This window comes from Sminthopsis crassicaudata, chromosome 4 (genome assembly GCF_048593235.1).
Source record: "Sminthopsis crassicaudata isolate SCR6 chromosome 4, ASM4859323v1, whole genome shotgun sequence".
Classification (NCBI taxonomy): domain Eukaryota; kingdom Metazoa; phylum Chordata; class Mammalia; order Dasyuromorphia; family Dasyuridae; genus Sminthopsis; species Sminthopsis crassicaudata.
The window spans coordinates 317,502,086-317,526,106 of NC_133620.1; the positions used below are offsets into that span (position 1 = coordinate 317,502,086).

The 24,021-nt window shown below is 38.0% G+C and overlaps 1 protein-coding gene across 4 annotated transcripts in view; it reads left to right on the forward strand.

The window, feature by feature from the left end:
* ENDOV (endonuclease V) overlaps positions 1 to 24,021 on the forward strand; it is a 50,470-nt gene continuing 26,449 nt past the window's right edge. Inside the window, exons 1-7 of one of the 4 annotated variants that reach the window (XM_074260360.1) lie at positions 1 to 190; positions 2,922 to 3,093; positions 14,075 to 14,209; positions 14,983 to 15,022; positions 19,113 to 19,225; positions 21,286 to 21,337; positions 21,540 to 21,668. In XM_074260360.1, coding sequence (XP_074116461.1) covers positions 135 to 190; positions 2,922 to 3,093; positions 14,075 to 14,209; positions 14,983 to 15,022; positions 19,113 to 19,225; positions 21,286 to 21,337; positions 21,540 to 21,668 — 697 coding nt within the window. In that variant the 5' untranslated portion in view covers positions 1 to 134. Of the gene's footprint in view, positions 191 to 2,921; positions 3,094 to 11,507; positions 11,801 to 14,074; positions 14,210 to 14,982; positions 15,023 to 19,112; positions 19,226 to 21,285; positions 21,355 to 21,539; positions 21,669 to 24,021 lie in introns of those variants that run through there. The other 3 variants (XM_074260358.1, XM_074260356.1, XM_074260357.1) reach the window with 3 other exon arrangements.

Consider the following 24,021-nt stretch of genomic DNA (forward strand, 5'->3'; position numbering starts at 1 on the left):
GTGGGGGTGGGGATTGCGCATGCCAGCCAGTCTCAGCAGAGCCCTGGGACTCCCGGCAAAAGAAAGCCAGCTGGTGTGCACCATGCCCGGCTGCCCCTGGAAGTGACGTCCCCGAAAGTCGGAGAAGTAAGAGCATGGCCCACGAGGCTCTTGGGTACCCGCTGCGGGAGACTCTGTCCCGCTGGGAAAGGTAACGATCCTGATAGGAAGTTATCCCCATGATAGCTGCTGCGCTGGTTTCCGATTTAACCGAATCCCCTCCAGACGAGGGGAAGCGTCTCTAGCCCATCAGGCTCTGGTTCCTATGGCATCTCTCATTTCTCCCTCCTCCCACTGCCGCATAGCCTCTGCGCGCACGCGCTGCCACTGGCCCACTGCTGGGGGCGTTTCCCCCGCCGCCTCCGGAGCCCGATCGCTGGGAGCTAGTCCTACCTCCCTCTTCGAGTCCTGGAGGCCTCCTCCTTTTTGCTGCTGGCCTTAGCTGAGCCCGGGAGGCTCCGTGTCGCTTAACCCCCCCCACCCCACCCCATAATAATGATGATAACAGTAATAGCTTGCATTGCGCTTTAAGGTTTGCAAAGAGCTTTCGTAAACATCTTTATCACAACTTAGGAGCAGGTGCTTTTATCCCCATTTTTGCAGGTGAGGAAACTTAAGGCAAACAAGTAAAGACAAACGCCTGGCTTATGTCTGAGGCTGAATTTGAACTCGGGTCTTGCTGATTCCAGGTCTAATCTCTCTATTCGTGGTGTCTCTCAAAGGGCGTGGTCCTCGTGGGCCCCTCTCCCGGGTGGGGGGGGCGGGGCGCTTTGTCCGGTCCGGGGATTCCCACAATACACTGGGGTGGTTAAGGTTCACGGACAGCTGGAGTTGAAGGTGATTTAATATTCTATGCATCTATGTGTGTCTCTATATCATTGATAAAGAGCCATTTGTAATACATGAAGTTAACATACATACATACATACATGTATGTATATCGTACTTATACATGAAGAGATTATGTAGCATCCTGGATAGTTGTGGAACCTGTTGTAAGTAGCCTTTACTAAGCATCTACTGTGTGTCAGGTGAAAGTCTAACAGGATTTTGTATTTGACCTGAAGGGGAAAGGGATCTCTTGGAGTTTATTGATTAGAGAGGAGCATCTGCTTCCTCATTTGTAAAATGGGGATAACAGTACTTAACTTGCTGGATTGTGAGATTCAAATGAAGTAGTATTTATAAAGTACTTAGTTTAGTTTATTGCTCCTAATAAGTGCTATACAAATACTTATTTCCTTCTCTTCCCCTCCGCCTTCCTTCCCCTTGAAGTTTGGTGTCACAGTGGGTAGAGCACAGGCCTTGGAGTCTGGAAGACACTTATTAGCTGTGTGACCCTGGGAAGACATCCACCTAACCCCAATTGCCTTCACACAAACAAGGCCCAAGCTGGCTGGGTGACATGGGCAAATCTGGGTAACTTTGAATTGCTGTAAAGGTGCGTGACTGTATTAGTAGGGAAGGTTTTTTTCCCCATTGTATCAATAAAATCATAGGTGTAATCCTCATCCTTGTACAATAATGGATAGACATGAACAAAACATGTAATAAGTAGTTACTATGTATCAGGGACTGTATTAAATTCTGAAAACACAAAAACAAGCTAGCAAAATAGTACACTCAAGCTATTAGTCTAATGGGGGGAATTATAGGAGTGTTGGAAGGGGAGGGGATGGTGGTAGGTGAAGGGAGGTAACTAGAGTTCAAGCAGGAGGGAGAATAATGATAGCCAGTATTTTACGGAAGCACTTTGCAAAACCTAAGGCTTTCTCTAAATGGGAACTATAATCATTATTATAGGTTACATCTTCTTGTCCTCACAACAGTCTTGTGAGGTAGAGTGCTATTATCTCCATTGTACAGATTAGGAGATGAGAGAGATTCGAGTTGCGTCCTCAGTCACAACTAGTAAAAGGCAGGATTCAAACTGATCTTCCAGAGCCTAAGTCCAGTGCTCTATCTGCTGTGAATCCTAGATGCCTCCTTTATGTAGGATGACAGACATGACCCTGGCTTGTTTTTTGTGTTTATTGCCTTTTTGGCAATAGGGTAAAACCTATGGATTCCTTCTTAGAATAATGTTTTTAATTACATAAAAATAATACAATGGAAATCCACTTGTTCATCTAGTTTTCACAATCCAGTCAGACTCTCTGTCTCTGTCTCTCTCTGTATCTCTCTGTCTAGACAATTTACCCAATGCTTTGGACCTTAGTTTTTTCATTTGTAAAATAGCATGTTAGATTAGCTGATTTCCAAGATCTTTTCTGGCTCTAAGTCTCCACTTTCATGATCTACACCAGAGATATCAGACATGAATATGGCCCACAATACTCTGGAGTGAACTCTGCAAATCAGATTAAAATATAATTGGGGAATATTTAACAAAAACCCCAAAAATGTAACAAAACATAGATAATGTTAATAAGTGACCAAATTGACATGACTTGCAGGGATCATTGTGTGCTATTTAGTACCTCCTCTTCCTTCCCTCACCCTTTCTATTTCAGTTTGTCACCACTGATCTGTGCCAACCCCCAGATTCTGCAGATGAGAAAACCGACACCTAACAAGATTGGCTATTTGTTCAGAGAGACCCAATTGGCAGAGTATGACGTCAAGCTTAGTTCTTCTGACTCAGTCTAGTGTTCTTCACTCGCTATGAAAAATTTCATTCTTAGACCTGGACACAAGTTTGGGACTTGAAATTGAAACTGAAATTTTTTAGACTGAAAGGAGGGATTCTTAGGTAAATGAAAAAATTTTAGTTAATGTGTTAAGTTCCAAACATGAATGGGAGATTCTTCTATTGTTATTGTAAGAAACAGAGGAGTATGGCCTGTGGATCTAATTTTATGTCTCTTTTTTAAATCCCACAGAGAGCAAGCACGGCTGAAGACCAGTGTCATTGACTGGGATACAGAAGCATGGCAGAGAGATTCAGATTTTGCTGGTCTGCATCGGGTCGGGGGTGTTGATATATCCTTCATTAAAGGGGATGATGTCAGAGCCTGTGCCTCTTTAGTGGTGCTTAGCTACCCTGAGCTTGAGGTAAAATCTGGTTGGAACATCATTACAAATCTTCAGTCTGAATTAGGATGTAACAAAGGGGCACACAGGAAAAAGGTCAGGGCAGCAGCAAAAAGAGTCTAACCATTTTTAAAAATTGAACCCTCCTCTTTCAAGATAGCAGGCATTAGAAGACAGTGAGCATGAGAACAACTTAGGCTGAGAGAGTTCTTTGTACTTTAATATTAATGAACAGTAGGTACATTATCAGGGAAAGCAATGGCATTGAACATTGAGAAGTAACTAGAAAATTGGCTCAGAGAGTAAGCGTTGTAAAATCTAAAGCCGGAAGTATTCTTAGCAATCTAGTACCTTTCCCTCATTTTATTATGAAGCAGCTGAAATTTAAGGAGGATAAGTAAATTTTGTAAATTGAAGATCTAGAATTAAGATCCAGTTCTCCTAACTCCAAATTCAATTCTCTTTTTACCACACCTGAGCCTTTGGGAATGAGAAATAGGAGGGCCTATGAGAAAAAAATCCATTTATCAAAGCATATTAGAGTTGGCAAAGATCTCTTCAACAGAACACCTGAGAGATGCCTATCTAGGCTATGCTTAAAAACTCCATGGGCACTTGTTCCCAATTGTGGATTCTTGAACACTGCTAGTTCTGTTTTGATTTCCTTTTTTATTATTAGAACAATTAAAAGCATTTTCCTATACAAAGTAGAATAGAAAAAGTGCTGCATATGTACAGCTTGGTTTGTGTTTGTATAAAATAAAATGAAAACACCAGAAACCAAACCATAACAAAGGACAAATTCTGAGTGGGCAAGGCAGATTCAGAGGAGATTAAAAAAAAAAGTCATTTGAGAGGTCCTCAGCAGGGAAAGTTAAATTCCAAATGTAACATAGTTGTTCTAATAGTTCTGACTGCTTCTTTTTTTGAAATTATATTATTTTTCTGTTTTGTTTTTTTTTTTTGCCTCTTTTTACATTATGAATCATTAAAACCACCTCCTTACTTTCTCTTTCTTTTCTTTTAAAAATACATTTGGTTTTCTTGGTTCTGCTCATTTTGCTCCTCATTATTTTATGCAAGTCTTTCCATATAAAATTTTCTAAAATGATTGGGCTCCTCAGTTAGGGAATGGATAAACAAGTTATGGAATATGATTGTGATGGAAGACTCTAAACATTTATTAAATGCCTACTATGTGCCAGGCACTGCCCTTAGATCTGGAAAACCAAAGAAAGACAATAGATAATCCGTGTTCTCAAGAAGCTTACAATCTAATGGAGGAAATAACATGCCAACAACTATGTACAGATAAGCTATATACAGAATAAATTAGAAATAATCAACATTTTCATTAAGGGGGAATCTAGGAAGGTTTTCCTGTAGGTAATATGTTAGCTGGGACTTTAAGGAAGCTAGTGAAAACAAGTGGAAATTCGGAAGAAGAAAATTCTAAGCGTGACGGCCAATAAAAATGTCCATAGTTGGTAGATTATCTTGTTTGAGAAGACTGCAAAAAGGCTGTCAAATCAGAGGAGAACACAGGAACAAGTAGTATTCTGAAAGCCTAGTGAGAAAAGAGTATCTTAAGAATTGAGAGTGATTAACAATATCAAGGACTTCAAAGAGATCAAGAAGCATGAGTTTTGAGAAAAGATCATTAGATTATTAGTAACTTTAAAAAGAGATGAGAGTTGGTTGGGGGTTCTTTCTCAAGAGGAACAAAATGACCTCTGAATGCTCTACCACAGGTTGGAACATAGTCCCTATGAGCTATTTCTAACTTTGCACATCTTGTGTTTCTTCTGAGCTAATTCAATTCTGCTTTGCTCATAGAGCACAACACCTTTGATGAGGGCAAGCCTTGATGAGCAGTCCTATGCCAGTGTCTCCTATATCATACAATCAATTCCATAATTTAAAAAAATTTTTTTTAATTCCACAATTTTTAAGAGAGATCTTGAGAGTGTCCTTTTATCATTTTTTTTTTTTTCTGGGAAAAAAAAAAAAAAGAATTCAAATGGAAGCAATTTAGTTTCCTGCATGGCGCTGGCATATATATTGTCCAAGTTTCACAGGCATACAACAATGGAATGAAACAAGGAAGGCTATCTATGTGCTTGCTCCCATGCTTTTTAACATGATGTTTTCAGTCATGATATCGAATGCCTTCATGAGGACAAACATGTTATCGAAGACAGCTACCATACTGATAATAAAATCTTCAACTTGAAAAGGCTACAAGCCAAAACTACAGTGGAGGAAGTGTTGGTGCATGATTTTTTGTTTGCAGGTGATTGTGTGTTCTGTGAATTGAATGCATCACAGATTCAGAGGCTGGATTGAAAAAGGATCTCGGTATAGATGCCCCTTACTTGTTGCTGAATAAATGCAACCTTTGAAGCTGAGATACAACAATTCTTGGCCACAAGTGCTAATTTTTGCCTAATAATTAACACTGTGAAAACCAAGTTACTCCATGAGCCAGTACCATACAATCATATGTGGCACCATCAGTATAGCAAATAGTAAAGTTTTGAATGCTGTAAATAAATTCATTTATCTTGGCAGTATACTTTTCAGAGATGTTCACATAGATAATCATGAGATAGATACATTCATTGCCAAAGCTTCTCAGTGTCTGAGAAGCTCCGAAGAAAAACATGGGAAAGGAGAGGTATTAGACTGATCCCCAACAGTATTGTTGTTGAAGTGTATAATAGTGTATAAGCGCCATTGTACTGAACTCATTATTGTATCCTTATTAAACTTGGAAAATATATCAATGCCATGCCAGGAACCTAAATAACTTCCTTTTGAATTATCTTGGGAAGATTCTGAAGATCATTTGGCAGGACACTGAGATCCTTTAAAATAATAATAATAATAATAATAATAATAATAATGGCTTTTTATTTTTCAAAATATGTGCAAAGATAGTTTTCAACATCTCTTTTTAAAATTTTTATTTTATTTTTTTATTTTATAATTATAACTTTTTTTGACAGTACATATGCATGGGTAATTTTTTACACAACATTATCCCTTGCATTCACTTCTGTTTCGAATGTTCCCTCCTTCCCTCCACCCCTTCCCCTAGAAGGCAGGCAGTCCCATCCATGTTAAATATGTTATAGTATATCCTAGATAAAATGTATGTGTGCAGAACCAAATTTCTTGTTGCACAGGAAGAATTGGATTCAGAAGGTAAAAAGAACCTGGGAAGAAAAACAAAAATGCAAACAATTTACATTCATTTCCCAGGGTTCCTTCTCTGGGTGTAGCTGATTCTGTCCATTGTTCTATTGGAACTGAATTAGATCTTTGTTTGTCAAAGATATCCACTTCCATCAGAATACATCCTTATACAGTATTGTTGTTGAAGTGTATAATGATCTCCTGGTTCTGCTCATTTCACTCAGCATCAGTTCATGTCAATTTCTCCAAGCTTCTCTGTATTTATCCTGCTGGTCATTTCTTACAGAACAATAATATTCCATAAGATTCATATACCACAATTTACCCAACTATTCTCCAACTGATGGACATCCATTCATTTTCTAGTTTCTAGCCACTACAAAAAGGGCTGCCACAAACATTTTGGCACATACAGGTCCCTTTCCCTTCTTTAGTATTTCTTTGGCATATAAGCCCAGTAGTAGTATGGCTGGGTCAAAGGGTATGCACAGTTTGATAACTTTTTGGGCATAAATCCAAATTGCTCTCCAGAATGGTTGGATTCTTTCACAATTCCACCGACAATGCATCAGTGTCCCAGTTTTCCCACATCCCCCCCAACATTCATCATGATTTTTTCCTGTCATCTTAGCCAATCTGACAGGTGTGTAGTGGTATCTCAGAGTTGTCTTAATTTGCATTTATCTCTCCCTCTTCCTCTCTCTCTCCCAAAAAAATATGTAAAGAACATATGTACAATTTGTCTTAGAAACTAGAGGTGGAAAGGAAATTTATATCATAAAAAAGTGTAAAGTGGTGGTACTACATCTCATGAAGAGGCAAAGGTAACCTATTATATCTGAGAGAAAGAAAGGAGGGAGATGAACATAGCGTGTATCAATAGACATATTCGATTTATGGTGAAACTTCTTCCACTTCATTGAAAAGTGAAAGGGAAGGAGTAAGCTAAGGGGAAGGGAATACAGAAATTTCGAGGAAAAGGGGTAAAATAAGGGGAGGAACTTTAAGGTGGGGGAGGGATCCTAAAAAGGGAGGGCTGTGAAAAGCAAGTGGTGTTCACAAGTTTAATACTGGGTAGGGGGGTAAGAGGGAAAGAAAGGGGAAAAGCATAAGCAGGGGTTAATAGGATGGCAAGCAATATAGAATTAGTCCTTCTAACCATAAATGTGAATGGGGCAAACTGCCTCATAAAGAGGAAGCAGTTAGCAGACTGGATTAAAAGTCAGAATCCTACTATATGTTGTTTACAGGAAACACACCTGAAACAGGATGATACATTCAAACTAAAAGTAAAAGGGTGGAGCAGAATCAATTATGCTTCAGGCAAAACCATAAAAGCAGGAGTAGCCATCCTCATCTCAGATCAAGCAAAAACAAAAATTGATCTAATTAAAAGAGACAAGGAAGGGCATTATATCCTGCTAAAGGGCAACATCAATAATGAAGCAGTATCAATATTAAACATATATGCACCAGGTGGTGCAGCATCTAAATTCTTAAAAGAGAAATTAAGAGAGCTGGAAGAGGAACTAGCAAAACTATAATAGTGGGAGATCTCAACCTTGCACTCTCAGAATTAGATAAATCAAACCACAAAATAAATAAGAAAGAAGTCAAAGAGGTAAATAGAATACTAGAAAAGTTTGATATGATAGATCTTTGGCGAAAGCTAAATGGAGACAGAAAGGAGTATACTTTCTTCTCAGCAGTTCATGGAACCTATACAAAAATTGATCATATACTAGGGCATAAAAACCTCAAAATCAAATGCAGTAAGGCAGAAATAGTAAATGCATCCTTTTCAGACCATAATGCAATCAAAATTACATTTAATAAAAAGCCAGGGGAAAATAGACCAAAAAATAATTGGAAACTAAATAATCTTACACTAAAGAATGATTGGGTAAAACAGCAAATCATAGACATAATTAATAACTTCACCCAAGAAAATGACAATAATGAGACATCATACCAAAATGTGTGGGATACAGCCAAAGCAGTAATAAGGGGAAGTTTTATATCTCTACAGGCCTACTTGCATAAAATAGAGAAAGAGAGGGCCAACGAATTGGGCTTACAACTAAAATTGCTAGAAAAGGAACAAATTAAAAACCCCCAGACAAACACAAAACTTGAAATTCAAAAAATAAAAGGTGAGATTAATAAAATTGAAAGTAAAAAAAACTATTGAATTAATTAATAAAACTAAGAGTTGGTTCTATGAAAAAACCAACAAAATAGACAAACCCTTAATAAACCTGATTAAAAAAAGGAAAGAGCAAAAGCAAATTGTTAGTCTTGAAAATGAAAAGGGTGAACTCACCACTAATGAAGAGGAAATTAGAACGATAGTTAGGAGCTACTTTGCTCAACTTTATGCCGATAAATTTGATAACTTAAATGAAATGGAAGAATACCTTCAAAAATATAGCTTGCCCAGATTAACAGAGGAAGAACTAAGTAGTCTAAATAGTCCCATCTCAGAAAAAGAAATAGACCAAGCTATTAACCAACTTCCTAAGAAAAAGTCCCCAGGACCAGATGGATTTACATGTGAATTCTACCAAACATTTAAAGAACTAACTCCAATGCTATGTAAACTATTTGAAAAAATAGGGATTGAAGGAGTCCTACCAAATTCCTTCTATGACACAGACATGGTACTGATACCTAAACCAGGTAGATCGAAAACTGAGAAAGAAAACTATAGACCAATTTCTTAATGAATATTGATGCTAAAATCTTAAATAAGATATTAGCAAATAGACTTCAGAAAATCATCCCCAGGATAATACACTATGACCAAGTGGGATTTATACCAGGAATACAGGGCTGGTTTAATATTAGGAAAACTATTAGTATAATTGACCATATTAATAATCAAATTAATAAAAACCATATGATCATCTCAATAGATGCAGAAAAAGCATTTGATAAAATCCAACATCCATTCCTACTAAAAACGCTTGAGAGTATAGGAATAAATGGACTATTCCTTAAAATAATAAGGAGCATATATTTAAAACCTTCAGTAAACATCATATGTAATGGTGATAAACTAGAACCTTTCCCTGTAAGATCAGGAGTGAAACAAGGTTGCCCACTATCACCATTACTATTCAATATAGTACTAGAAACTCTAGCCTCGGCAATAAGAGCCGAGAAAGAGATTCAAGGAATTAGAGTAGGAAATGAAATCAAATTATCACTTTTCGCAGATGACATGATGGTATACTTAGAGAACCCCAAAGACTCTGCTAAAAAGCTATTAGAAATAATTCAGAATTTTAGCAAAGTTGCAGGATACAAAAATCCACATAAATCCTCAGCATTTTTATACATTACCAACACAATCCAACAGCAAGAGATACAAAGAGAAATTCCATTCAAAATAACAGTCGATAGTATAAAATATTTGGGAATATATCTACCAAAGGAGAGTCAGGAATTATATGAGCAAATTTACAAAACACTTGCCACAAAAATAAAGTCAGATTTAAATAATTGGAAAGACATTCAGTGCTCTTGGATAGGCCGAGCAAATATAATTAAGATGACAATACTCCCTAAACTAATCTATTTATTTAGTGCTATACCAATCAGACTTCCAAGAAACTATTTTAATGACCTAGAAAAAATAACAACAGAATTCATATGGAACAACAAAAGGTCGAGAATTTCAAGGGAAGTAATGAAAAAAAAAAATTAAGTGAAAGTGGTCTAGCTGTACCTGATCTAGAACTGTATTATAAAGCAACAGTCACCAAAACCATTTAGTATTGGCTAAGAAATAGACTAGTTGATCAGTGGCATAGGTTAGGTTCACAGGGCAAGATAGTGAATAAAAATAGCAATCTAGTGTTTGACAAACCCAAAGATCCCAAATTTTGGGATAAGAATTCATTATTTGACAAAAACTGCTGGGAAAACTGGAAATTAGTATGGCAGAAACTAGGCATGGACCCACATTTAACACCACATACTAAGATTAGATCAAAATGGGTCCAAGATTTAGGCATAAAGAACGAAATCATAAATAAATTGGAGGAACATGGGATGGTTTACCTCTCAGACTTGTGGAGGAGGAAGGAGTTTGTGTCCAAGGGAGAACTAGAGACCATTATTGATCACAAAATAGAAAATTTTGATTACACCAAATTAAAAAGTTTCTGCACAAACAAAACTAATGCAAACAAGATTAGAAGGGAAGTAACAAATTGGGAAAACATTTTTACAGTTAAAGGTTCTGATAAAGGCCTCATCTCCAAAATATACAGAGAATTAACTTTAATTTATAAGAAATCAAGCCATTCTCCAATTGATAAATGGTCAAAGGATATGAACAGACAATTTTCAGATGATGAAACTAAAACTATTCCCACTCATATGAAAGAGTGTTCCAAATCACTATTGATCAGAGAAATGCAAATTAAGACAATTCTGAGATATCATTACACACCTGTCAGATTGGCTAAAATGACAGGAACAAATAACGATGAATGTTGGAGGGGCTGTGGGAAAACTGGGACACTGATGCATTGTTGGTGGAGTTGTGAAAGAATCCAACCATTCTGGAGAGCAATCTGGAATTATGCCCAAAAAGTTATCAAAATGTGCATACCCTTTGACCCAGCCATACTACTACTGGGCTTATATCCCAAGGAAATACTAAAGAAGGGAAAGGGACCTGTATGTGCCAAAATGTTTGTGGCAGCCCTTTTCATAGTGGCTAGAAGCTGGAAGCTGAATGGATGTCCATCAGTTAGAGAATGGTTGGGTAAATTGTGGTATATGAATGTTATGGAATATTATTGTTCTGTAAGAAATGACCAACAGGAGAAATACAGAGAGGCTTGGAGAGGCTTACATCAACTGATGCTAAGTGAAACGAGCAGAACCAGAAGATCATTATACACTTCAACAATGATACTGTATGAGGATGTATGCTGATGGAAGTGGATATCTTCAACATAGAGAAGAGCTAATCCAATTCCAATTGATTAATGATGGACAGAATCAGCTACATCCAGAAAAGGAACACTGGGAAATGAGTGTAAACTGTTATTTTTACTTTCTGAATCCAATTCTTCCTGTGCAACAAGAAATTCGGTTCTACACACATATATTGTATCTAGAATATATTGTAATATATTTAACATGTATAAGACTGCCTGCCATCTGGGGGAGGGGGTTGGGGGAGGAAGGGAAAAAAATCTGAACAGAAGTAAGTGCAAGGGATAATGTTGTAAAAAATTACATATGTACTATCAAAAAAAAGTTATAATTATAAAATAAAATAAAAATTAAAAAAAAAATTATAAACAAGGTGATTCCAAGCCTGGAAAGATTTATACAAACTGATGCTGAGTGAAATAAGCAGAACAAGGGATATATTGTGCACAGTAATAGAAAGTTTATGTTAGGATCAACTATGAAAGACATGATTCTTCTCAGCAGTTCAGTGATCCAAGGCAATCCCAATAAACTTTGGATCCCTATCCACATCCAGAGAGAGAACTGGAGACTGAATGTAAGTCAATACATGCTTTGTTCATTTTTTTCTTTTTCTTCTATTTTTTCCTCTTGTGTTTTTTTCCTTTTGTTCTGATTTTTTTCTATTAACAAAATTCACAAGGAAAATAAGATTAAAAAAATGAATGTACATGTGTAATCAGAAAAAAAAAATGTTGAGTTCCTGGGATATCTATTTTGAAATGTCCACTAGGCAATTGGTTATGTGAGACTGAAACTAAAGGGAGAGGCTGAGGGTGGACATATACCTCTAGGTTATCTGTATAGAGACAATAAGTAACCTATGGGAATTCACCACATTACCAAAAATTATAGGAGACAGAAAGATAGTCTAGAACAGAATCTGGGGAGTAGCAAAGTGCATGATGTTGATAAGGAGGCCAACAGAAGAGACTGAGAAGGAGTTAGGAGAATGAGGTATCCCAAAAATTTCAAAAGGAGAAGAGTGGTCAATAGTATCATAAGGCGTATTGGTGTATGATTTTTTTGTTTGCAGATGATTGTGCACTTAATGCAGTCTATGAAGCTGAAAAATGACAAATATTTTGCTGCTTGTGCTAATTTTGGCCTAACAGTTACCACCAAGAAAACACAGGTGCTCCATCAACCCGCATCATACCATCAATATGTATCAGTTATAGTAAATGGAGAAGTTTTGAATATTGTAGATACTGGCAGTATACTTTCTAGGGATGTACACATTAAGAATCTGATGCACACATTGCCACTGCTGGACAGTATACCACTTCTCCACTGGAAAAGGGAATCTTTTCCATTTTAATTGTTAGGAAAAGTCTTAAGATCATCTGCTAGGATAAGATACCAGACACTGAGGTCCTTTCTTGAACTAAACTGCCAAGCATTCCAAATGTACTGCAGAGAGTTGCAATTCTGATGAGCTGGCCATATTGTTTAAATGCCAAACATATACTCTTACCTAAAAGACAACTTCATGAAGAACTCACATGATGGTTAGAAAAAGCAATTCAAGGATACTCTCAAGGTCTCAAGAACTTTGGAATTGATTGCATGACATGGGAAACACTGGGACAGGATCTCCTACAGTAATGTGCCCGCATCAAAAAGTGTGCTTTATCAGCAAAGCAGAAATGAAGAATCTCAAAAAAAATGCAAGATATGCACATTTACACAATCCACCTCAAATGTTCATATGAATCATTTGTGTCTGACCCACACTATAACTTGACTGTAACATAGTGATGTCATTTTGGTCCTCTTTGAGAATGAAGGACAATAACCAACTAGGTGCCCCTCAAAATGTGTTGTCTAGAACTAAATGTATTACTCCTGGGGGTCTGACTAGACCCATCATCTCCTAGATCCTCCCATTAGATTTCTGGTTCCATGTCAACAGTGTTGATTTCTATTGAATTTGTAGCCCACTAAAATCCTTGGGTCTTTTTCATATAGAAAGCATCTGTCACTGCTCCCTTGTTGTGTTTTCATAAAAATGATTACCATGCAATTATCCTAAACAAATTTAATCTCATTAGATTCATCCCTGTTATTCTAATCTGTTACTCCTATACACTCCATAATCTGACTCTGACATTCACTAGTTTATGAATAGGCAAATCATTTAATCTTTCTAAAAATCAATTTCCTTTCCTGTAGAATCTGGATAATTATACTTGCTCTACTTACCTCATAGGGATATCCTGAGTAAATTGCTTTGTGAACCTTGAAGTGCCTTATTAATTTAATCCCTAAATATAGTTTAAAATAACTTTCATTTTTTTTTTCTCTGGCACTTTTCATAAAATTTGATTTATTCTGTACTTTAGCCTTCCTCACACCACTCTCACAGGTTTTTGCTATTCTTTTTGTATGTATCCTTTGTTATGTTTCCATTCATACTTCATCTTAAAACCTGAATTTATCAAAGAACTTTTTATCTACATGGTTTTCTTTATATACTTTTGCTTTTATTTTTCATTAGAATTGTAGAAAAGTAGGTGTTACAGTAGATAAGAATGCTGTGCCTGGGTAAGTCACTAAACCCTGTTTGGCTCAGATTCCTGTAAGATGAGTTGGAGAAGGAAATAGAAAGCACTCTGGTATTTGTGCCAAGAAAACTGCAAGTGGAGTCACGAATGGTTAGACATTACTGAAAAATGACTGAACAACAGAAATGTTACAATAATTTCAGTTTTTAAAATCTATTCTTTCCTTCCCCCCCCTCCTTAAAGTGCCCCCACCTGGCTACAGTGTTCAATGACTTCCTTAATTCACTTTTTTTCCCTAACGGCAGGTGTTATTTGAGGAGTGCCGGATGGTTAACCTAACAGCTCCCTATGTGTCTGGTTTCTTGGCATTTCGGGAAGTCCCTTTCCTGATGGATGCTATTCAGAGGCTACAGAAGAAGGATCAAAGTCTCATGCCCCAGGTACCTCCTTTCTTTCTTTAAAAAAAAAATTTAAATTTTACATGTAAAAATCACTTTTAACATTTGTGTTTTTTTTTAATTTTGAGTTCTAAATTATTTCCTTTCCTCTCTTCTTTCTTTCCCTCCCTCCTCATTGAGAAAGTAAGCAATTTGTTATACACAAATGCATATGCAGTCATGCAAAACATATTTCCACGTTAGTCATATTGTAAAGGAAAACATAGCAGGTGCCTCCTTTCTAAGAATGTTTACTCCTTCCCTTACTGGGGAGTGAAAAGGTGTGTATGTGGAGGGGGGGGGGGGAACAGAAGAGACTGCCATTAAAAGATCTGTGCTTCTCCCTCCTTCCCCACTGTATCCTCTACCCTCTGCTCCTCTCCCCCAAGTCTTTCTGATCCTAACCCCTGGAAGAGAAGAGAAAATTTTCCTTTGCCCCTCTGTGATCATGAGATGAGCCCTCCTGACTTAGAGTTCTCTCAATAGCAGTTCCACTAAGATTTAAATGGAAATTTGCTAGTGTGAACAGGAGCAGCTAGGTGGCATCTGGAGTCAGGAGGACTCAATTTCAAAATCTGGCCTCAGACACTCAACAGCTACAAATTTGGAGATCAAAATTCTCCTGATAGAATGACCTGGGATGTGGAATAGCTAGGAATCTGCTTAGGAGTGAAAATCTTTCCCACCCTGCTGCTCCTGAGAACAGTATCTGAACTGAAGAAGCTCTGGTAACTGTAGATCCTCCTGTTTTGTTTTTTTGTTTTTTTCCCCCCTAGGTTCTTCTTGTGGATGGAAATGGGATACTCCATCACCGAGGTAATCCTAGAATCAGCAGAGAGGGTTTTGGAAAGGGAATGGTAGAATAGGGAAGATGAGGGGGAAATTGTGACTATCTTCTTCATAGACGAGCTCTGCCTCAATCTTTGAAAGTTATCTTCATTGTGAACCTTTTATCTGGCTCATGTCTTTAGCTCAGACAGTTTTTGGATACCAAAGTAGTGGCACATGCATATAAAAATGTCATATTCTTCTTCTTTACATTACTTTATGCCCTCGATGCTTGCACATACATAGGTCCAAACAGATATGTTATATCCACAAATATTTATCAAACATACTTCTACAGTCAGTAGTCTTCTGGGTAAATACCTTTATGTGAGATTAATGGAAGAGGAAAAAAAATAAGGAAAGAAAATTGTGATCAGGAAAGGCTTCATGGAAGTAATCTTCAAACTGATCCTAATAGGAAGACAAAGACAGAGGCAGAGATAAGAAAATGTCTTCTAGAGAATAAACAAATGGAATGTCAGGTTTGGGGGAATAGCTGCTAGATCTGTTTGGCTGATCTAATGGAGGAGAAAAAAATGAAATAAGGCTGGAAAGGTTGGATCATATTGAAAAGAGTCTTAAATGTCAGTGCCTAAAAATGTTATTTTGGGATTGATTATCTACTATATGTCTTGCTTTTTACAAATATTAAAACATTTAACCATCACAAAAATCCTGAGAGATAGGTGTTATCCTCATTTTGTAGTTGAAAAAACTGAGGAAAAGGAGCAGCTAGATGGTGAAGTAAATAAAAGTGCCAAGGCATGGAGTTAGGAAAACTCATCTTCTTGAGTTCAATCAGACCACAGACACTGTGGCCCTGAGCAAGTCACTTAATGCTGTTTGCCTCAGTTTTCTCATCTGTCAAATTGATGTGTAGCTCCTAGAGAGGATGGAGCATTAACCCTAAAGCTACCTGGCTCTGGGAGTGCCACAAACAATGTTGGCTGTCATATAACATTATCTGTTGGTTTGTAATAACAATGTATCTGAGACAATCTAAGCCATGAAATTACATACTGGGGTGCAACTCCACCTCTAAGACCATTCCTCAGTTATACTCTACATCTTGCCACTGGACCCAGATGCTGGAGGAGAAAGTGAGGCAGGTGATCTTGCACAGCCTATCATAGTATCACCTCCTTGAGGTCACAATCCTCTTCCAGAAAGAAGGACAAACAACAACAAGCCATGGAATTCAATAATGGTTGCAACTCCACCTCTATAAGAAGAGAAAACAAAAATAATTGGACACCTGAAAGCTATGACTTAAAGAAGAACCTTGATATTATAATTAAAAAGGATTCAAAAAAATTGTTTTAAAGTGATAGGACAAAAGGAAAAAGTAGAAATAGAAAAAAATTTATCAGTCATCACCTGAAAAAGATATTAAAAGGAAAACATACAGGAACAGCAACAACAATCAACGCCCCTCCCCCACAAACAATCTAAATATGTTAGAGCTACAATTAGAGTCACATAAGATCCATCAGTGGCTATAATAAGAGACTGCAGGACCTGGAACATTATATATCAAGAATCAAAAGAATCAGAATTGCAGCTGAAAATATTATATTCAGAATAATTAAATATGATATTGAATGAAAAAAATGGACATTCAACTGTTTCAGATTTTCAGAATTTTGTTGCAAGCAAATCTGAACTCATACAGTTTAACATATAAGAGGCAAGATCAAAGACTAATTTCAAGGAATTCAATAAGGACAAATTGTTTATGTAGATTAATGGAAGTAGGATAAGGTGTAGAAATTAATGGGAAAAGGATACAGAGTAAAGGAAAGGGTAGGGTCAGGATTCTTGTGACAGGGCTTGGGGAGTGTTAACTAATAGCGAGGCAAGTTAGTGGATAGGAATAATGTAGAAGAGTTAGCAAGGACAGGAAATGAGATAATGTACATAGATGTATGAATGTGTGTGTGTGTGTGTGTGTGTGTGTGTGTGTCTGTGTGTGTGTGTGTGTTAGTGTGTATCCACTGTATCCTGCTGGGGGAGGTGGGAGAGAGAAAAGAAGAAAAAAAGAATAAAGTAAAAAGTATATAGCAAAGAACAAAAGAAAATCTACAAGGAAGCAAAGAAAAGATAGTTTTGAATACAATATTATATATGCTTTCTTGACATGCAGATGTTCTTATATGTTCTGCTGTGCACATGGCAATGTTTATTTTTTTTCTATTTTCTATTTAACTTTATTTAAATATCTAAGACACACACACACACACACACACACACACACACACACACACACACACAAAACCTGAGGAAAACAGGTCAAGTAATTTGTTCAAAATCACATAGGTAGTAAGTGTCTGGGATTGTATTTAAACTCAAGTCTACCTGACTTTAGCCCTAGCACTGGATATGGCAGCCAAAAAAGATAAATATACTTTTAGATTGCATTAAGAGATATATTTAGGTGTAACATGCCTTCCTGGCAGTTACAATTACTAGTCTGCCCTAGACCCAACAGAGACCTTTGACCACTGACCTTTGCAGTGTCCACTCTACCCGGCTCGCCTCCTCTGAGGCCTTCAAAGGTCTCTGGCCATGATCTCTTGAATCTTTAGTTTAATAACCGGTAGTGCACTTAAGAACAGCCACGTGTAATCTTAAAAGCCTTTATTATATCTACTCACATAATGCCCTGACTTGCCAGCTCCCTAGTGAACACCTGGTCTGAAGACCCACGTGTTTACTACCAAACTCCTTACCTCTCTGGGCTATCCATCAGCTTGGCTTGGCTTGGCTACCCCAGGCTAGGGAGCCAGGTTAAAGAGAGCGATTGCTGTCTGCAGTGGGCTTATAAAGGACCTGTGAGGTCACACACACAGCCAACCAGCGAGAGAGCTGTCACCCATTACGAAGCTATCTCAATATGGCCAGGACCCCACCCACAGGGCAGTCCTATATCCACAGAGATTACTTCTGGACCACTCAATCTCCTGTTGCACTGTGGCGCCGCCCATTTAAAGGGCCCTTACAATTCCCTTCTCTTGTTTTGCGGGAACCGGATCCTTACATTTAGGATTAAGGAAGTGATATTTCTGTTCTTTGCTTTGGTTAGATCACATCTGAAATATTTTGTTTAATTCTGAACACCACATTTTGGAAAGAACTGATAAATTGAAAGTCTCTAGGATAGGCAAAATATGAACAATTCCATAAGAAGAAAGAAGTAACCTCTACAGAAAAAGATGGGAGTTAGTGAGAGGTGATGGAATAAACACGTTCCAGGAAAAAAAAAGGGAAGAGCATCAGGAGTTAGCTTTTGAAATCCTAATTTTTCCTTTAAGTCTTAATGTTTAAAGAGAGAGTTGACAAAAGATAGAGTGAGCTATTGGGGTAATGAGAAGAAACTGAAGAAATTTGTATCAGACAACTTAAGAAACTTTTATCAGATGATCACAGTCTCCTCAATGAAGTAAGAATGAAAGTTATTTGGAGAGTGATAGGTACAGAAGATGGTGATTTAAGAATAGTATAAAAAGTGTGTAACATCTGATATGGAGAATTCTTCAGGGGGCCACCTATAAATGAATTAAGAGTCACTAAGAAGTTCAAGTCCACTTGATGCTAATGCAAATTTATAATAAATCATTCCGATTTCATGGTTTTCTTTATTAATATTTGCAGTCCAGGAGCAAGAACAGAAAAAGTAGGATTTTCTTCGAAGTGGGAATTGGCATGACAAACTTAGCAGGGGAAATGGTTAGAAGGCTTCTAGGATTCTAATAAAAACATTGTGGAAATAACTGACTAGGGGGCCATATCTAGATATCAGAAAACCCTAAACATGTCATCTAATCCTTTTGCTCTTCTGTCCCTTTCTCTTCTGTTGTTCTTTAGCCTCCATCCTTAATATTGATCTTTTTTTACTCTTGGTGTGAATATGCCAAAGGTCAACTTAAAATAATATTCAGGAACTTATTACATAATCAATCTTCTATTTATGTCTCTCAGTTCTGTTTTCTTAATAAAATTCTCAGGTATCTTGGACTTGTTTTTGACTACTGGATCATCTTTTCCTATCTCATGCTCTCATTTTTCATTCATTTGCTAGGATTTGGAGTGGCCTGTCACATTGGCATCCTTACAAATCTGCCTTGCATTGGAGTGGCTAAAAAACTCCTCCAGGTAGATGGGCTGAAGAATAATGATTTACACAAAGAAAAGGTAAGAACCAAGGACATATTAGGATGAGGAAGTAACTCAGAGTGGTGCCATCTGAGATTCTCAAGTAGGAACTATGTTATTGGGAGCTGGAGAAAGTGGAGAAAAATTGCATAGTATTACAGACTGGGGAACACTCAGGTTTTGCTATCTCATCCTTTGCTGTCTTATTGCTTTAGAAATTATCAAGTCTAGGCCCAGAAAGGTGAACTTGTCCAAGATCAATCAGCTAGCTTGAGACAAAGCTGGGCCTTAAGCTTCTTGTCTCTCCCAGTGGTCTCTCAGACAGTGTAGTTTCAGTGAATGCTCTTGCCTCCTGACCCAGGTTTTTCTGTGAAATAGGTCCTGGCCATCAGATTCAGGAGCAAGGTCATTTTCCCTTTCTCCTCTTCCCTTTAGTTTAGGCCTTTCTAAAATTCTCTCCCATTCTGAACTGTGAAACATGTCCCTAAAGATCCTGGCTCTTAATCTGTCAACAAACTTTTTTTAAGGACCTACTATATGCTAGTTGCTCTACCAGGTCCTGGTGATATAGAGACAAAAATGAAATAGTCTCTGCCTCCAAGAAACTTGCCTTTTGTTAGAAGAGAATACACACACACACACACACACACACACACACACACATATACACACATATATACACACACTGAATATTTTGAGGCAGGGAGGACATTGGGATCATATATTTGATTTGAGTTTGAGGAGACTTAAGAAGCATCTCTAGTATAGACTCCTTATTTCATAGATAGTGAAACAGATCTAGAGAAGTTGGATGACTTCCCTGAGATCACCCAGCAAATAAGTGGTAGGCCTAAGACTTGAATCTAAGTCTTCTAACTCCAAATGGACCCTGCTTTCGGCTGTCCTCAAGAAAGACTTGAACTGAATCTTGAAGGAAACAGGATTATAGAAGGAAGAGGTGAGGAGGGAGTGCCTTTTAAGTGCAGACAGTATGGAGGCCTGGAGAGGGGGGAAATTCACTGTCATATGGCAAGGAATGGCAAAAAAGCCAGTGGGATGAGTCTGGAGAAGTAGTTTGGGGCTAAATGGCAAAGTGAAGTGGGAGAGCAGCATAGTCAAAGCTGAACTTTAGGGTAAACCCTTTGGCAGCTGTGTTGAGGATGGATTGGAGAAAGGAGAGACAGCAATAAGGAGGACACTGTAAAAAGCCTGAGGAAAAGATTTTGAAGGCTTGGACTAAGGTCTTGGCCACGTGATTAGATGAAGAGAGGTTATGGAGATGGAATTGACGAGGTTTGGTGGCTGAATGAGAGGTGGTAGAATGAGGGAGGGGGGGGAGTCAAGGATGACCCCAAGGCTGTGACTGAGATAACTGGAAGGATGTTGATAGTGCTCTTTGAAGAAAACATGGAAGTTCAGAAGTGCAATAGGTTTCAGGGAAAGATTATAATGAGCTGTTTGGTACGTGTTATGCTTGAGATGTCTATTGGACATCCAGTTTGAAATGTCCAATGGGTAGTTGGTGATACAGGACTAAAAATCAGGAGGAAGGTCGGGGTTGAATCTAAGTGTCACCTCAGAAAGAGACAGTTAAATACTGAGGAATTCAAGTAAGAGAACAGGACAGAGTTTGGGGATATACCCCTAGTTAGAGATATGATAGGTGATAATCCAGCAAAAAGAGATGAGGGATATTCAGTTAGGTGGGAGGAAAACAAAGGTTAAATGTCACAGTGACTCATAGAAGAGAGGGTATCCGTTGGTCAACAGTGTTCAGTGCTATAGAGAGGTCAAGAAAAGAAGACTGAGAAAAAAATCCTATTGGACTTAGTAGTTAAGTGATCATTAAGAACTTCAGAGAGAACAATTTCTGTTGAATAAATGTGGAACTTGAGAATGCAAACAAGATATTTTGACTAGGACTATATAATTTGCTACTTCTTGCCTAGGAGTAATTTTGATGGTTTAAAAACTATGCTAAGTAATTCTTTACTCTTTATTTTTTAATGTTTAAAGCATTACTTCCCTTTATCAGTTCAACCCATTTTCAACCTACCTCAACCAATTTCTTACCACAATTTCTTATCCTTGTTTTCCAGATCCAACAACTAAAGCTGGGAGGAGATACCTTTCCTCTGGTGGCTGACTCAGGTACCATCTTGGGAATGGTGAGTCAATTGGAGTGCCTTCTCCCAATCTAGGACCCTTCCTCTGAGATAATATTTGGTATCAAAGCTTTCCAAATTAGAGACCTACAAAAGATTGATTGGTGAAGGAAGCTTTGGATATTTTCACCTCAGAAGAGAGCATCTCTTTTCTTCTCAGTAGCCCAATCTTTCCTTCCGTTTCCTAGGCTTTAAAGAGTCACAACAAGAGCACCAAACCTTTGTATGTCTCTGTGGGTCACAAAGTGAGTCTGGGGACTGCAGTCCGCCTGATCCAAGCCTGCTGCAGATATCGGATTCCAGAGCCTATTCGCCAGGTAAGAAGAAGCCAAAAGGAGGTAATGATTAAGGGAGAAAAAAAGGGACAGGAGATTCAGTATTTATTTAGTAGAATTGAATTGTCAAGCTCATAGAACAAGGCCAACAACTGGATTCCTAGAATAAGAATGTGTGCATAGGGTATGGGGTGGCTGGGGAGAAGGGGGCAGAGAATTACAATTACAAGAGCTAACAGCAGGACTAAGACTTTAAGTCTGGCCTATGATTTCAAGATCTAGAGACTTGTGCCTCTACCCTCAGTATATATGAATGAAGGAATGAGTGAATGAATGAATGAAAAAGCATTTATTAAGTATTTGCATTTTGCCAAACCTGCTAGGGATAAAAACACGAAAGCAGGCAATCATTGTCTTCAATGAGCCTGAATTATAATAGAAAAAGATGTGTTAGGGAGTGATGGCTAAGAAGGGATACCCTAAAGTTACCAAGATAGTGAGCAGGATCAGACAGACTCCTTTCAGGAACAAGGACAGCATTGATTTCTAGTTGTCAAATAAAGAAGCATTTATTAAGTGCCTCCTATGTGCCAGAGTGGCTGTCAGGCCTGGAATCAGGAAGACACATCTTCATGAATTCAGATGTGGCCACAGATAATTAACAGCTAGCCCTGGGCTAGTAACTTAATCCTGTTTGCCTCAGTTTCCTCATCTGTGAAAATGAATTGGAGAATGAAATGACAAAATATTCTAGTATCTTTGCCAAGAAAACCCTAAATGGGGTCACAAAGAGTTGGACAGGACTAAAATGACTGAACGACAATAAAATGTTCCTGATATTTTACTAAACCCTGAGGATACAAAGAAAGGCAAAAGACAGTTTCTGTCTTCAGGAATTTACAATCTGATGGAGAAAAATCATACATATGTACAAACACATTATATACAGGATAAATTGGAGATAGTCTCAGAGGGAACGCACTAACATTAAGGGGGATCAGGAAAGATTCCTTACGGAAAGTTTGATTTTAGCAAAGATTTGAAGGAAGCTAAGAGGCAAAGATGATGAAGGAGACAGTTCCAAGAATGGGGGACAACCATTAAAAAAGTATGGGGTCCAGAGCTGGAGGGTCATGTTTGATGAACAGAAAGGAGGTTGGTGTCACTGAATCAGAATACATGGAGAAGAGTAAAATGTTATTGTTTTTTTTATTTTTCAAGAGGACCAGTGACATCATGGGGTGATGACTTGTGCATAAATTGGGTTTACATAAGGCAGAGCTACACAAAGTCATCGGCTTCACTTTCTTCCAGAGTCATTGGAGTTCAATGGCAAGATGGAGGTCAGGAGGACTGGCCATGACCCAGGAGTCAGGGAGAAAAGACCTTGATTATGAAAGACTTTAAAAGCCCAATTGTTTTACATTTGACCTTGGAGGTAGAAGAAAGTCATTGGATTAAAATTATTATAATTATTATTATTAGTTGTTAAATGAGGGAGTGACATGGTTAGGCCTGAATTTTAGGAAGATCAGTTTGACAGTTGGATGAAAAATGATCTGGGATGGGGAGAAATTTGGTCAGGAGACTGACCAGTAAGTTACTGTAATAGTACAGCAATACTGAGGGCCTGCATCAGGATGGTGGCAGTCTCAAAGGGATATATATGAGGGAGATTGAGAAGGGAGAAACAAAAAGACTTAGCAACTGATTGAATGGGGGAGAGGGTGAAGAGTAGAGGATGGTGTCAAGGTTGTGAGCCTGGATGATGGGGATGATGATGGCAAAGTTATAAAGAGAGGGAAAAGGGAAAGATGATTTCAGTTTTTAGATTTGTTGTATAAAATATTTAGGAAGTGTCTGGTTTAAAGATGTCCAGTAGGCAGAGATTTCAAATTGGAGGTCAGGAGAGAAATTAAGAACTGTTGTAGTTCCAAAATTGGAGAGACAGAGGAAAAGAGGTGGGGTAGACCATTACATAGGTGAAGTGAGTGTGCCAGTGGTTGAGGAATAGGGAGTGAAATGAAACATGACTGGGTTGTCCCTGAGATAGTGGAATAAGAGAGACAATCACCAGTTCAGACAGTGGGGTCACAGGGTTGAAGTTCTGAAAAAGAAAGGATGAAATTTCCAGGCTTTGGCCTCTCATCCACATAGCAAGATGACTTCTTATCACTTCTATTCTTGCCCAGAATTTCTGCACCATTATGCTACTTCTTTCCTTATTATATATTCTCTCATACCCTAAACCTTTTCAGTTCTCAAGTTTCTTAATCTGTTCTTATTATCTGTTCTGCCATTGTATCTCAGTTATCCACATGATTCTGCCATCATTCAAATGTTCCATAATCAAGAACTCTGAAATCCCTATTGTAGCCTCCTGTCATTCCAACTT